The 13,024-nt window shown below is 59.9% G+C and overlaps 2 protein-coding genes across 2 annotated transcripts in view; one reads left to right on the top strand and one right to left on the bottom strand.

Annotated features, from left to right (window-relative positions):
* The first annotated feature begins 62 nt into the window (after window positions 1-62).
* Window positions 63-2,254, top strand: SH3GLB2 (SH3 domain containing GRB2 like, endophilin B2). The gene is made up of 4 exons (XM_040632037.1): window positions 63-205; window positions 508-608; window positions 990-1,230; window positions 1,550-2,254. Exons 2-4 carry the CDS (start codon window positions 580-582, stop codon window positions 1,655-1,657), a joined length of 378 nt encoding a protein of 125 aa, XP_040487971.1. The 5' UTR covers window positions 63-205; window positions 508-579; the 3' UTR covers window positions 1,658-2,254.
* Window positions 2,255-3,076: 822 nt separating this feature from the next.
* The window catches only part of NUP188 (nucleoporin 188), a 46,413-nt gene continuing 36,465 nt past the window's right edge, over window positions 3,077-13,024 (bottom strand). The window contains exons 28-44 of the mRNA XM_040632028.1: window positions 12,789-12,858; window positions 12,324-12,391; window positions 11,699-11,894; window positions 9,707-9,784; window positions 9,328-9,413; window positions 8,944-9,089; window positions 8,279-8,460; window positions 6,934-7,134; window positions 6,651-6,743; window positions 6,079-6,237; window positions 5,732-5,869; window positions 4,927-5,001; window positions 4,611-4,844; window positions 4,384-4,515; window positions 4,051-4,124; window positions 3,788-3,917; window positions 3,077-3,647 (exon numbers count right to left, since the gene is read on the bottom strand). Coding sequence (XP_040487962.1) covers window positions 3,471-3,647; window positions 3,788-3,917; window positions 4,051-4,124; window positions 4,384-4,515; window positions 4,611-4,844; window positions 4,927-5,001; window positions 5,732-5,869; window positions 6,079-6,237; window positions 6,651-6,743; window positions 6,934-7,134; window positions 8,279-8,460; window positions 8,944-9,089; window positions 9,328-9,413; window positions 9,707-9,784; window positions 11,699-11,894; window positions 12,324-12,391; window positions 12,789-12,858 — 2,239 coding nt within the window. The 3' untranslated portion in view covers window positions 3,077-3,470. The remainder of the gene's footprint in view (window positions 3,648-3,787; window positions 3,918-4,050; window positions 4,125-4,383; window positions 4,516-4,610; window positions 4,845-4,926; window positions 5,002-5,731; window positions 5,870-6,078; window positions 6,238-6,650; window positions 6,744-6,933; window positions 7,135-8,278; window positions 8,461-8,943; window positions 9,090-9,327; window positions 9,414-9,706; window positions 9,785-11,698; window positions 11,895-12,323; window positions 12,392-12,788; window positions 12,859-13,024) is intronic.

The raw sequence follows: 13,024 nt of genomic DNA, 5'->3' as shown, positions 1-13,024 counted from the left end.
CCAGAGTAGGAGAGGAGGCTGCTCCCGGGTGGGCCTCTGGGCTGCAGGAAGAGGCTGGCGGGAGGGAAGGGGGGCAGCTGTGGCTGGCTGACGCTCCCCCATCTGCCCTTGCCAGGCTGAGCAGGAGCTCCGAGTGGCCCAGACGGAGTTTGACCGGCAGGCAGAAGTGACCCGACTGCTGCTGGAGGGAATCAGCAGCACTCACGTGAGTCCTGCCGCATGTTACCCTTCCTGCCCCCCCACCCTGGGCCCCCCACTAAACTCCTCCACAAGGAGGCAGGCCGTGAACTTGGATCTCAGAACAGGTGGTGAGGGGCAGTGCTTGAGCCCATGGTCCTCGGGGCGCAGCTTTAGCTTTGGTCCGAGTGCCAGAGGCTGGGGAGCCCTCCCCTACCCCAGGGAGCAGGTGGCTTGGGGCTGAGGACTGAGCCCTACAGGCCCGGGTCTGGGGGGGGTCTGGTGGGCTAGGACACCTCCCACCGTCAGCGCCGCCCTCCACCCCGGCAGGTGAACCACCTTCGCTGCCTCCATGAGTTCGTGGAGTCCCAGACGACGTACTACGCACAGTGCTACCGCCACATGCTGGACCTGCAGAAGCAGCTGGGCAGGTGCCCGCGGGGGCCCCCTGGCTCCCAGGCCCCACGAGCAGCCCGCCCCCCGCCACCACAGCCTTCTCCCCAGGCTCAGCAAGCCCCCCGACATGCAGGGCGGGTTAGAGGGCTGCCAACCGAGCCCCTGTCGGGGGCATCACACGCCTCTCCGGGTGACAGGGAGGTGGCTGGCCCGGGTGGGAGGGTGGCAGGGGCGGGGCGGGGCGACTCATGGTTCCTCTTGCCTTGCTTTTCCCCTCATGCTGCCAGCTCCCAGGGAGCCATGTAAGTCGCCGGGGTCTCCTTGCCTCTGTGGCCGTGGGCCCAGGTGGTATTTAGTGGAGCACATGGGACTCCCGCGGGGACACAGCTCCCAGCTGAGATGTCACCCCTCTCCAGATTCCCAGGCACCTTCGTGGGCACCACAGAGCCCGCCTCCCCGCCCCTCAGCAGCACCTCGCCCACCACCGCCGCGGCCACGATGCCCGTGGGCCCCTCTGTGGCTGGCCTGGCCCCTCCAGGAGAGGCGGCTCTCTGCCTGGAGGAGGTGACCCCACCTGCCAGCGGGACCCGGAAGGCCCGGGTGCTTTACGACTACGAGGCGGCCGACAGCAGCGAGCTGGCCCTGCTGGCTGATGAGGTGGGCCTGCACCGCGGGGGTGGGGGTGGTGGCCAAGGCCAGGCTCGGGAGCACCAGGGAACCAGAATGGGGAGCCCCCACCCCTGCCTTCAAGTCTCAGAGGGGCCCTGGGGGGGAGCTGCGGCTGGGGGGGAAACAGAGGCAGCTGCAGCTCTGAGGAAGCGGTCTCTCCGTCGAGCAGGTGGGGAGGCGAACTCCTGCCTCTGGAGGTGCGGACGCCCGGGTTTCCCGGGGCCACGGCAACCCTGTCCCCATGCCGTCCTGGCGCCAGTTCTGCCCCAGCTGTGGTGTGACCTCCCCTCTCTGCCCTCGTCTTCAGCTCATCACTGTCTACAGCCTGCCTGGCATGGACCCTGACTGGCTTATCGGCGAGAGAGGCAACAAGAAGGGCAAGGTCCCGGTCACCTACTTGGAACTGCTCAGCTAAGAAGGCCCCCTCCCAGGCCCCTGCCCACTCTGGCCTGGGCGGGAGAGGATGGGGGACAGCCCTGCCACGTGTCTGTTGGGGACTCAGCTGCTCAGGGTGGGGAGTCTAGCCCCATTCTGTCCGTGCCCCCAGTAATCCAGCTGTGAGGGGACCCCTCCCCCAGCCCCGCTTCTGGAGCCCCCCACCCTGCCTGCATCCCCTGAGCACCCCAGCTCCCCAGCCCTCCCGGCTCCTGCTAAGGGGGGGGCTGGCCACAGTGCTGCCCTAGGCACCCCGGCCCCTGCAGGAAGCCTGGGGTGCACCCTTGGCCAGAGAGCACCTGCCTTTTGGTTGCCAAAAGCAGCAAGGTGGGGGAGGCAGGCAGGTGTGCAGCAGGCCCGGGGCCTGGGTGCCGTCCCGTCCCGAGGGCCCCGGGCGGAGGGGCACCGGCGGAAGCAGCGTCTCTGGGGTGCTGCGCTCCCCCTCCCACGCGGACCGCTCACGCCAGTTTCCATGGCTGCAGCCTGCGCCTCTCCACACTCACTTTTTAACTGATCTTTTTACTCTGTCTGCTTGCTCTCTAGCCGGTGACAAATAATAAACCATCCTTCACGCGCATGTCGCCTGGGCTCCTGTCGGGTTCGCGGACCCCCCCCCCGAGGGCTGGCCCTCAGGGTGGGCAAGGGAAGGAAGCCTTCGCGGCTTCCTGCTCCCTCCTTCCAGGGGCCACCCTACCTCCCGCAGGGCCAGTGCGGCTCCGGGGGAAGCCCTGTTCCTGCACGAGGCCGCAGGGGAGACGTCTGGTTCCTAAGAGAAACTGCCTAAGCGTGGGCTGAGCGTGGTGGACTATAACGTGCGCGGGGGTTTCGGCGGGTAACCGGTGGCCGCTTCGAGTCTCATGTCATCCTCGCAGACGAGGGAAGAGAGCAGAAAGACAGTCACCTCCTCAAGCTTCCGTAACTGGCAAGTGGCCGCGCGGGGACCCTAGCCCAGGTCAGTCTGGTTCTAGAAACTTCAGGTTTCAGGGGAAGGCCCCTAGCCAGGCCCAGCTCTCTTGTGATGAGGTCCTGAGGCGGCGGGAGGCCCCACCCCCGGGCCTCTGAGGGAGGGACAGGGAGGGAGGCAGGGGCAGGGAGCTATTAATAGGAGTGGAACTTCAGGAAAGCTACACCCCGTGATAAGCTCGGCCAGCTGGTAAATGGAGTGTGGCAGGGGTGAGGGGACGAGAGCCAGGCGAGCCAGGGAAGGGAAAATTCAAGTGTCCACCCAGCTCCCCCACTTCCTCAGACGTTAACGGAGGGATGTTCGCGGGTCAACCGTCCGTAGATACCCTGCTTTCCCCGAACCTGCACTGCATTCCTGGGCGCCTGGCCCATGAAGACCTGCTCGGCTCCAAGCGCGCGATGCTTATCCGCAGGCCCTGAAGACACATCGCACGTCTGTCTATAAACAGTATTTTAATATTTGTATAAATAGACCACAGTATTACCAAAAACTGCAAGAACAGAGCATGGAAAACAGATCTTCAGACCCGTGCACACAGCCTCTCCTGGCCTCCACGGGGCCGGGGCAGGTGCAATGGGGAACGCTTGAGGGAACGACCACACCCCTGGGACGTCTGAACTTGAGGGCGCGAGTGCAGCAGACTCGTGGCTCCCACCTGGCTGTGGACCTCTTGATCTATTATAAAAATAACGCCAGTGGGTGGGCAGCTGGAGTCGGGGCTGCTGGGGGAGCGGGAGACAGTGCTGCTCTCAGTCCCACGCGGGCCGGCCGGCAGCACCCCTGCTGCCCAGGGCGCCACGCGGGCTGGTGGAGGGGGCGGGCCGCCGTCCTATCTTTGCACGTGCCGCACGAAGGCCTGCACTAGCTGGATCAGAGGCTCCTGGCTCTCCGGGCTGGCCTTGGAGAGAGAGGTGGACTTGCCCTGAGGCGAGGGGAGGACGCCGGCAGCAGGGGAGCTGGGGGCCCCCCGGCGGAAGTAGCGGGAGAGGCTGGAGAGCAGCGTGCTCTATGAGAGAAAAGGTACTAGATGAGGCCCGGAGCCCTGGGCCCTCGGCTGGCCCTGGGAGGTGGGGGTCCAGGTGGGACCCCACGGGCTTGTCCCCATCAGCCACCCCCCTCTAGTCTGAGCCCACTATCCGTCTGTACCAACTCCGAGCTGAGCTCCTGCTTCATCCGCTGCTTGTCCCGGGGGTGCACAGCCGGGTCCCTAAGGTAGCGCACGGCCTGGGAGATGAGCAGGTAGAAGCAGTTCTCCATGGTGAACATCAGGAGGGACCTGGGGAGAGGGCAGGGCAGGCTCTGTCGCAGGGGGCCAAGCGGGCCAGCGGCAGGAACGGCGCCGAGCCAACGGGATGGCTGACCCACAGCGGCCCTGACCCCAGCTTGAAGCCCAGGAGGGCTTTTCTTACTTCAGCGTCCTGGTCCCTTCCGCTTGTGTGCTGAGCCCCACAGCCTGGGTGAGGGGCTCCTTTTTCTTGTCCAGCTGGAGGAAGAGAAACGGGGTAAAAAAAAAAAAGGTAACAGTAACAGGTGTGACTCACTGTGAGCCTCCTCCCGGCAGCTCCTGCGCTAAGCAGCGGTCTGCTACCTCACTTGGGCCCAGGCAGGCTGTCACGTTCGTTCGGGAAGAGGAACAGGCTCGGGAGGGCTCATAACGGGCTTGAGGCCACAGTCAGGCAGTGGGAGACCGGGAGGAAGCCTGGAAGGCTGGAAGGGCCGGAGTCTGACGGCCCCCAACTTACCTCTCCAAGCATGTTGAGGGCCACGTTCACTGTGGCCAGAAGGGTCCCGAAGGAGGGGGCCACTTCAGAGTCAAAGGTGGGCGTGGTAAAGCTCAGGGCAAACAGGAAGTTGTATTCAGCGAGGTCCAAGGACTGCAAGGCAAGATGGGAGCCATGCGGAGCCCCGCCAGGAGCCCGGACAGCTCCTGGCGCAGAGCCGGGTGCGGGAGGGCCGGCGCGGCCGGTACCTGGTCCAGGAGGATCTGGCAGACGTCGGGGGTGAAGTGGCGCAGGGCCGCCAGGGTCCTGCTGAGGATCCTGAGGAGCCCGTACTGGACTGTGCGTAAGGCCCGCTGCTCTGAGGCCTCCGCGTCAGCGCTGGGCTGCTTGGTGGAGGGGCAGGAGGGGGGAGCCGGGGCAGCAGTGGGGAGCCGCTGAACTCGGGGGGCAACAGCTGAGGGGAGCCCGTCCCCATTTTTGCTCTGAGGGAGACAGAAACAGAGGTGGAACCACGAGACGCCGGGGCGAGGCCGCAGCCAGCAGGGGTGGGGGTGGGGGGCTCACCTGTAAGCAGTGCTGCAGCATCTTGCGGCTGTGCAGGAGGGAGGCGCAGGCCTGGCACAGGTAACCCAGGCTCACCTGCAGCGGACATGGGGCCGAGGCGGGGGGCACTCAGCAGCAGCCCAGTGCTGCGCTTCCTCCATCTCTGAGCGCCTGCGGGGCTCACCTCCCACGTTCTCGGGCTGCGGATCTTACAGCCACTAAGGACACCTGCCTACGACCTGGGGCAAGAGGGGCCTGGGAGGTTTCCCTGGGCCCCAGCTCAAGGCCTAGCACATACGATGGGTCCTAACTGAAGAACTGAGATGGGGAGGGGTGCCCGGCTGCCTCAGTTGGTAGAGCACGTGGCTCTAGATCTCAGGGTCGTGAGTTCGAGCCCCACGCTGGGTACAGAGATTGCTTAAACTTTTTTTTTTTAAAAAGAAAGAAGATGGGGATCATTTTCCCATCTTACAGAAGAAAAAGGCTCAGAGACCGTGAAGTGACCTGACCAAGGTCAGACAAATGACAGGTGCCTGTCTGACTCCAGGACCCGTTCTTTCCCTACCTTCCCTACCCCCTGCTCCGTTGGCCTATCGTCTCCAACTGAGCCAAGATCTTAAGCTGCAGGGCTGCCCTTTACTCTGGAAAAAAACTTCAGCTTCAGAGAAAGCAACACGAAGAAACCAAAGCGTGTATTCGCTGAGCGAAATGCCCACGTCCCAGGAATGGGCCTGCAGTTCCCCAGAGGTGCCCCAGAGTGCCCGCTGCCCCCGCACCCAAGCACTTCCCCAGACCCTCACCCCAGGAACCAGGTCCGAGGTCCCACCTGCACGTCCCGCATCAGCTGAGGCAGGTGGAAGTGCCACTCCTTCATGAAGTTGGAGAGCTGCAGAATGAAGCCCACCGTGTGGTCGGCCTCCTCCAGGCAGGCCAGGCTCTGCACTGTCCTCACCGCACTGAGGCACTGGGAGGGGACAGATGGGGAGGACGGGCTGAATCAGGGACCTGACCCACCTGCTCCTGCCCTTCTGCTGGGAGGACAGGTCCTGAGCCCACAAACGCAGCGGTGCTGGCACAACCCGCATCTCGGCTAAGAAGTTTCTGAATGGTCCTGAATGGCCCAGACCCCCGTATTACCCCAAGCCCCCCCAGACGATGCCGGCAGCCCCGTACCTGTAAGGTCCGCTCCTGGTGAACACCCACGAAGTCCAGGGCCTCGGTCAGGAAGTTGTAGCGCAGCGTTTTCAGGAGCCGCTCCATCAAACACATGGAGAGGCGATAGACCCCCGGCCAAGAGGGGGCATCCACGGACTTCCGAGAGGTGCTAGGTGTCTAAGACACAAACAGCAGACAAGACGGGGACACACACCAGTGACTCCAGCTGACAGGCACATCAGGGCCTCCTTGCGACACAGCAGCTAGGGCAGCCGGACTGCTTGGAGGAGAAAACCCAGAATGGCCACGGCCACTGCCACGTGACCAGCAGGGCCCCAGGGGCCCCAGGCCAGTGGTTACAAGGAAAGAGCACTCAGCAGAGATATAAGAATCCTGGGTTCTAGACACTAACTAGCTATGTGGGCTTCTCGTGCTAGGAATCAGGGTGGGGGCAGGGACGAGTCCACACCGTCAGTGCATCAGACAAGCCGCTCATTTCCTGGGCGAGTAAAAGACCAAAGACAGGGAGGCTTTTCCACTGCCCCTGCAGTCCGGCGCCAGCCCAGGCCCCCGCGGGTCACGGCCCTCACCTGCACCGTCCCATTGGAGCTCAGCTGGTACACGCTCAGGAGAGGCAGACAAATGCTCTGGGTGATGCCAGCTCCAGCTACGGCCGTGGCTCCCTGGGAGGGAAAGAGCAGGAACGCGATGGGCCTTACCCAGCCCCACCACTCCCGGGACCTGCCCCCTGCAGCCCCCCTGCCCAGGGGCAGCTGATGCGCTAGGGCAGACCAGAGCCCCCGGGACCATCGCAGACGGCGCCGCACCCGCGCAGCGCAAGCAGGCCCCCCGCGGCCCGGGCTCGCCTCCTACCTGCTGGGTGCGGGCCAGAGCGAGGAGCAGGTGCAGCGCCGCCTCGGTGAAGTGCAGGTTCTGCTTCATGCGCAGGCTCACCTCCAGAGTGGTGGACAGGGTGGGCAGGACGGGGAGCCTGCGGGTCACCTGGAGCCACGAGTCGCCGTCCTCATCCACCTCACACAGCTCCTTGGCCAGGTGCAGGCCCAGGACACACACCTGCCGGGGCCCAGGGGCACAGATGGGCGAGCGTGAAGAAAGCAGTGCAGGGGGGAGGGGAGGACGACGACAGGCAGCCCTGCGCCAGGCCATCCCCACCCTCACGTGGGTCACACACGTCTAAGTGAGCTTGACTCGAACAACTTGAGGGCTCCCGCGACCCCTCACAGGGCACAGAGACTCCATCCTTGCTAACGAACCACCCCCTAGCGATGGTTCTCGACTCCTCTCTCTCCTGTTACCAAACTTCCCGAGTCACACCTGCTCACGGCACCCACCTCCGCCCCCCTTGCAGCACTACTGCCCCCGCCTCCCAGACGGTCCTTCTTCACCCTCCTGGCCCCGCTCCAATGGATTCTTCATGCCAGCGGCTTCTCCAGCTTATTTTTGACCATGACTGCACAGTAGTAAATACTTTCTACACCGTGTCCCCGTATACACACGCGGATGTATTTTCCTATCCTTCCAACCTGCAAAGCACACTGAACTTTCTTGTACGCTTTATCCTGCTTCATTAGGAAAATGCTGGTGGTAACCAAATGAGCTCAGTTTGAGGCCCACTGTAGCAGGTCATGACCCAGTTTAAAAAACGCTCCTCTATAGTGCGGCCGGGGGGATCTTCCCAGAGTCCGAATCTGATCATTTCTCTCCCCTGCTTAACTCCTTGAGTCCTTTCCTCTCTCGCTTAGAAGCCAGATCAAAGATGCTGCTAGGCCCGCTGGTCATCCCGCCCCCCCGCACCCCAGCCTCACACAGCTTCGCTCACCCCAGCCTCTCCTTTGGGCTCCAGGGGACCACGGCTCACCAGCCCTGTTCTCGCCCCCAGATCGTCCCTGCTCCCTGTGCCTGCCTGGCTCTACCAATGCTTTACGTCACAGCTGAAAGGGTGGCTTCTTGCTGAGTCCCTAGGTTAAGTGAGACCCCAAGCTGTAGGTTCTCCTGGTATTTCTCCCCTGCGGGACTTGCCATAATGGAATCCTGACAGGTCTCCGTGTCATCTCTGCTCTGTTAACGTCCTCCGCCAGGCTGCGAACTCTAAGTGCAGTGACTACATGTCTCCTTCACTAATCACCCCTGGGGCCTGGCACCGCACTTGCTGGATGTGCGGGGGCAGGACACACTACTCCCCAGGGCGCTCCCTCACCCCGTCACGCTGGTCCTTGTGCCGCGGCCTCGAGCAGTCATCAGTCTCCATGCTGTCCTTGTCCTCTGTGGCACCACCCGATGCCAGACTATGGCGGGTCTGGTCGAAGAGCGCGATCACCTCTTCTTGGAGGGTCTCACAGACGTTCAGCACCAGCTGCGAGTACTGGGGGATGTCACTCACTGCAGAGCACAGGCAGGGAGGGACACGGTCATGCTCACCATGTCAGTTCTCAGGGCACACCGACGTTCCCTCCCCAGAAGGGCGGAGAGAATGTACGGTGCTGAGAGGAGGGGATCTGCCCAGGCTGAGGGGACAGATGGGAGAGGAAAAGAGTTTTGTTTTTAAAGATTTTATTTATTTATTTCAAAAGAGAGAACACAAGCAGGGGGAGCAGCAGAGGGAGAGGGAGAAGCAGACTCCTGGCTGGGCAGGGAGCCCGATGCGGGCTTGATCCAAGGACCCTGGGGTCATGACCTGAGCCAAAGGCAGACACAACCAACTGAGCCACCCAGGTGCCCCGAAAAAGAGTTTTCTTGACACTTGTTCAAGACTGTCAGCACAGACCACAGAGAAATATCTGGCTCAAAACCAGATGAAGCCCCTCCAGGCCGGCTGTCAGTGGGACGGGGAGACGGCTGTCCCCACTCCCCTCTGCCCCTCACCTCTCATCTCCTTCATCTGCAGCACTGTGATGAATGCCGAGAACACCTTGGCCTTGGTCTTCTCCATGAGCTGCTGGTCTGCCTGCAGCACTCCTTCTAGAATCTCCGTCAAGGGCCCAAGGATTTCATCCACAGATCCTAACTCTCTAGAAACAATAAGGGGCAGAGAGGGAGGGAGCACACACCCCACATAAAGGCCACCAAATGCCCCCGCTTCATCTCAGGAGGCCCACCGGGCAAGCCTGCCTTACCCCGTCTGTTTGCTAGGTCAGTCCCGTTCCCTGCGATGCAAAGCTAGTCTGTTTCACACCCATTTTCTCCCCTTCCGGCAAGTGAAGGGGGAGGCGACTGGAGAGGGAGGCCCCTCCCCTGGCCCAGCCTCACCTCTTCCACTGCCGGAGAAGGATGAGCAGCAGCGTGCAGAGCATGGAGCCCAGGCGGAGGCAGCTCACGGAGGCCGGGACCAGTAGCTGGGGCGAGATAGCAGACTGGTCAGAAGTCGGGTTTCCCGTGAGCCCACGGGGCTGGAAGATCTGAGCTCCGCCCACAGGACCCCTTTTAGCCTCATGCCTGTCCTTCCCAGCAGTGAGCTCACAGGGCTGGGATGGAGGCGAGAGCCCTCGGAGTGGCACCGCGGCCTCAGGCCTTCCAGGCCGCTGGAGCCCCATGACCCGCCCGCTGGGCCGCTACACACTCGTGAGCTGCTCCAGGGCTCTGGAGACCCTGTCCCTAGAAGGAACGTGGACCCCCCAGACACACTTACTAAGGCTTTGGTCCCCTCAAGCACGTCAAGGAAGAGCTGGCGGCGCACCGCAGAGTCCGTCAGGTGCATCACCTCCGCCTACCAGGGAACGGGAAAAAATGGCATCGGGGAAAACTTTCAAGACTTCAGAAGCCACGAACTGTAGGGGCCTCTGTCAGGCAATTAGTCACTGGTAAGTCAGTCTTCCTAATTAATTGTCTCCCTGTGGTTTCTTTGTCCACCTTGAGATGTGGTCAAAATCGGATCAGGTTCACTCCTCCTCCTGACAACGTCCCTCTTCTGCTCAGACCCTTCAAACGCTTCCTTCCCAGTGCTCTGGAAATACAAACGAGGCCAAGAGACCGCCCCGGGATCTGGTCCAACGGACTCCGGGATCACTACCACTTGTGCTCGTGCCATTCCGGCCTCCTGGCCTCCTCCTTCCCGCATGAACACAGCACACCAACCCTTTTCCACTCTGGACCCAGCACATGTGATACCATTTGCCGAGACTACTCTTTTCCATGGGTTCTCGGAAATGCACCATGGAAAACGCCTTGGTACATTCAGGTCTCAGTGTGGACATCACCTCCTCGGAGAGGGCCTCTCTCACGGCTCCTGTCCTACTGAAGAGCTCACTACCCTAGCACCCTTCACAGTGAATTATCACAACCTCAACCTAGATTTCTTTGGGAATTTGTTTACAATTTGCTTCCCTCGTGGGCCACTCTCCACAAAATCAAAGACCTTATCTGCCTTATTCACTGCTGCATCCTCGGGCGCCTGACACGTGGTGACCATTCCACTAGTTTCTGTTAAATGAGTAAGCAAATGGTCAATATCCTAGACTGAATCAGCTAGTTCTCCTAAAAAGAAAAAGGATGGCAGGATTTCCAGAACTACAATTCAAGACCTGTTGTACATCTCGTACTGCCCGGGGACACAATTAGGAAGACTGTCACGACTTTGGGTGGTAATGGACGGTCACTGGACTCATCGTGGGAATCCTTTCGCAGTGTATAAAAATACTGAATCATTCTGATGTCCACTTGAAACTAACAGAACATTAAATGTCCGTTATGCTTATATTAAAAAAAAAAAAAAAGCTGCTGCCTCCCAGCTAGGGCCTAAAGGCAGGTGACACACAGGCTACCCGCGCAGGAACTGAGCGTTCCCCAAAGACCACCTTGCCCTCTGCAGTGTCTGCAGTCTCCGGGGCTGCAACCATAGTGACACAGCAACGTCCCAAGGTCATGGGCAGCCTGGCACAGGGAACGAGTCACCCATGGAAGATACAAGAGCATGTTTGGAACAAGGGACATCCGTCAAGCCCAAGTTATTCATGAAGTCAAGATATCAATCTGGATTCCCCAGGGAAGAACAGTTCAACACTAAGTCCCCACTACACAACACGATGGGGTGAAACCACACACACACACACACAGACACACAAAGAAAAAAACGCAGACTCTTCTCAAATGCTAACTCTCTCTCTCTAAAAACCAACTCTCAGTAGACACAGTACATAGACAATGCCTCTGTTCTTTTTCTAAGACCAGGAAATGCAGTTTCTAGAAGCAATAAAAACACACTGCTCTCTCGAGAGGGTGCTGCTGCAGCTGTCCCAGCTGCCTGCTGGCCAGTCCGCAAATATTTACCCAGAGTGCACAGGGCACACACCCGAGCAGGTGATGCGACACGTGCAGGAGAAGCAGATGAAGGAAGGGGGCCCCTGAGACCCATCCAGGGCCGGAAGGCCAGCTCCGGGAGGCTTTTATGAATGTCGCAAGAGATTTTAAGTCACTTCTCTGCATTTTTCTTCAGGGTCCCTTGTTGGATCCAACACCCTGAGCAGCCCACAGAAGCCCCCCGTCTATCGGCACAGAACTGTCACATCTGAACTCTCAGGGAATATCCCTGGTTCATCCTTCATCCCAAGGGGCTGTATCCGTAAGGCATCCCGGCAGTCGGCTGCTAGGGTACCCAGTGAAAACCACTCCACGAGGCTCTTACGTGACTGGTGGCAATGATGAGCAGCATCCTCCAGGCAGACACCAGCATCTGATACTCCACGAGGCAGGTGCAGCTGCTGCCCTCCGTGTCGGCTGTGTGCACGGCCAATGACTTGACGTATCCTGACCAGTAGGCAAAGCGTTTCTCGCTGGAAAATTTCTTAAGCGTATCTTTTAATGACTGATCTAATGAGCCCCTAGGGTGTCAAGAAAAAACAAAGCCTACAGTTAGGTTTTGAAAGCAGACGGAAATGTAATGGGCACAGACCCTTGTCGAGGCAGAGAAAGCGACCTCACTTGGGCTTAAAGGCAGACGGCTCCGGTCACCTCCACTGTGTGGGGCTCATACTTCTTGCTCAACATAATGGGTTAGGTTGAGGCCTTTTCCAGGATTCCTCCTCCATGAAATCCCAGGCACATGGAGTTTGCTTCACAATAACTCTCTCTGACAATCATAAATGCCATCAATGGACTGGCCAGGGACACAACTCAGTGGCCCTCCATAAATGGCTCCAAACCAGCTCTCTCCTCTGCCTTGGCTCAAAGAGCCACGCACCCAGTGGCAGGCCACCACGCACCCCTCACCCAAACCTTAAATTAAAATCTCAAAAGGGGAAAGGACTCACTTAACTACATAGTATATCTCCAAGCAAATTATCTTCATGATGAGGGCACAGGTTTCCAGGATGCTGGGCTGTGAAGGGGGAGAGCAGAGCAGACACCAATCAGGAGGAGAACCTCTTCCCTGGTGTCCCCCATGACGGAACAGAGCAGGGACCTGATACTTAGAAAACAAGGAAGCCCAATCTCTGCAGATGCAGGTGGGCATCTGCAATGTGGGGTCCACAGGGTCTCCAAGTGAGTGGAGAAGACCACAGAGCCGTCAACGCAGAGCAGGCCATGCCGCTTTCCTTCCCAAGCAAGATATCAAAAGGAGAGGAAGCAAGCACACCTCTGAGAAAGAAGTTTCCAGTGAAGAAAACACTCTTGTTGCTTAATGAGGGGACGTATCATTTCCTACACTTCAGTCTCACCTCCCAGCCTGTCCTCCCAGAGACTCTCCGCCCGTCCCACCCTTCACCCCGGCTTACCTCAGAGGTTTCTGAGGGAGGAGAAAGGGTTCCAAACAGTGGACTGGTTAAATTCTCCCAAAACTTGGGTCTGCAAGGAAAATACATTTGGAAATCATACTTTCTCTCATGCAGGACTTCCTGAAGTTCTGTCCACCCGCCTCAGCTGGTTACTTGTCTATACTGTACCCGTCTCAATCCTAACATGTGTCTCATGGGTCACCTGCTCCTACATAAATGTAACGGGTTCCACAGAT

The sequence above is a fragment of the Ursus maritimus genome, unplaced genomic scaffold (assembly GCF_017311325.1).
Source record: "Ursus maritimus isolate PB19 unplaced genomic scaffold, ASM1731132v1 scaffold_17, whole genome shotgun sequence".
Classification (NCBI taxonomy): domain Eukaryota; kingdom Metazoa; phylum Chordata; class Mammalia; order Carnivora; family Ursidae; genus Ursus; species Ursus maritimus.
The sequence above is the reverse complement of the archived record's forward strand: the minus strand, read 5'-3'. Positions and strand labels throughout refer to the sequence as shown.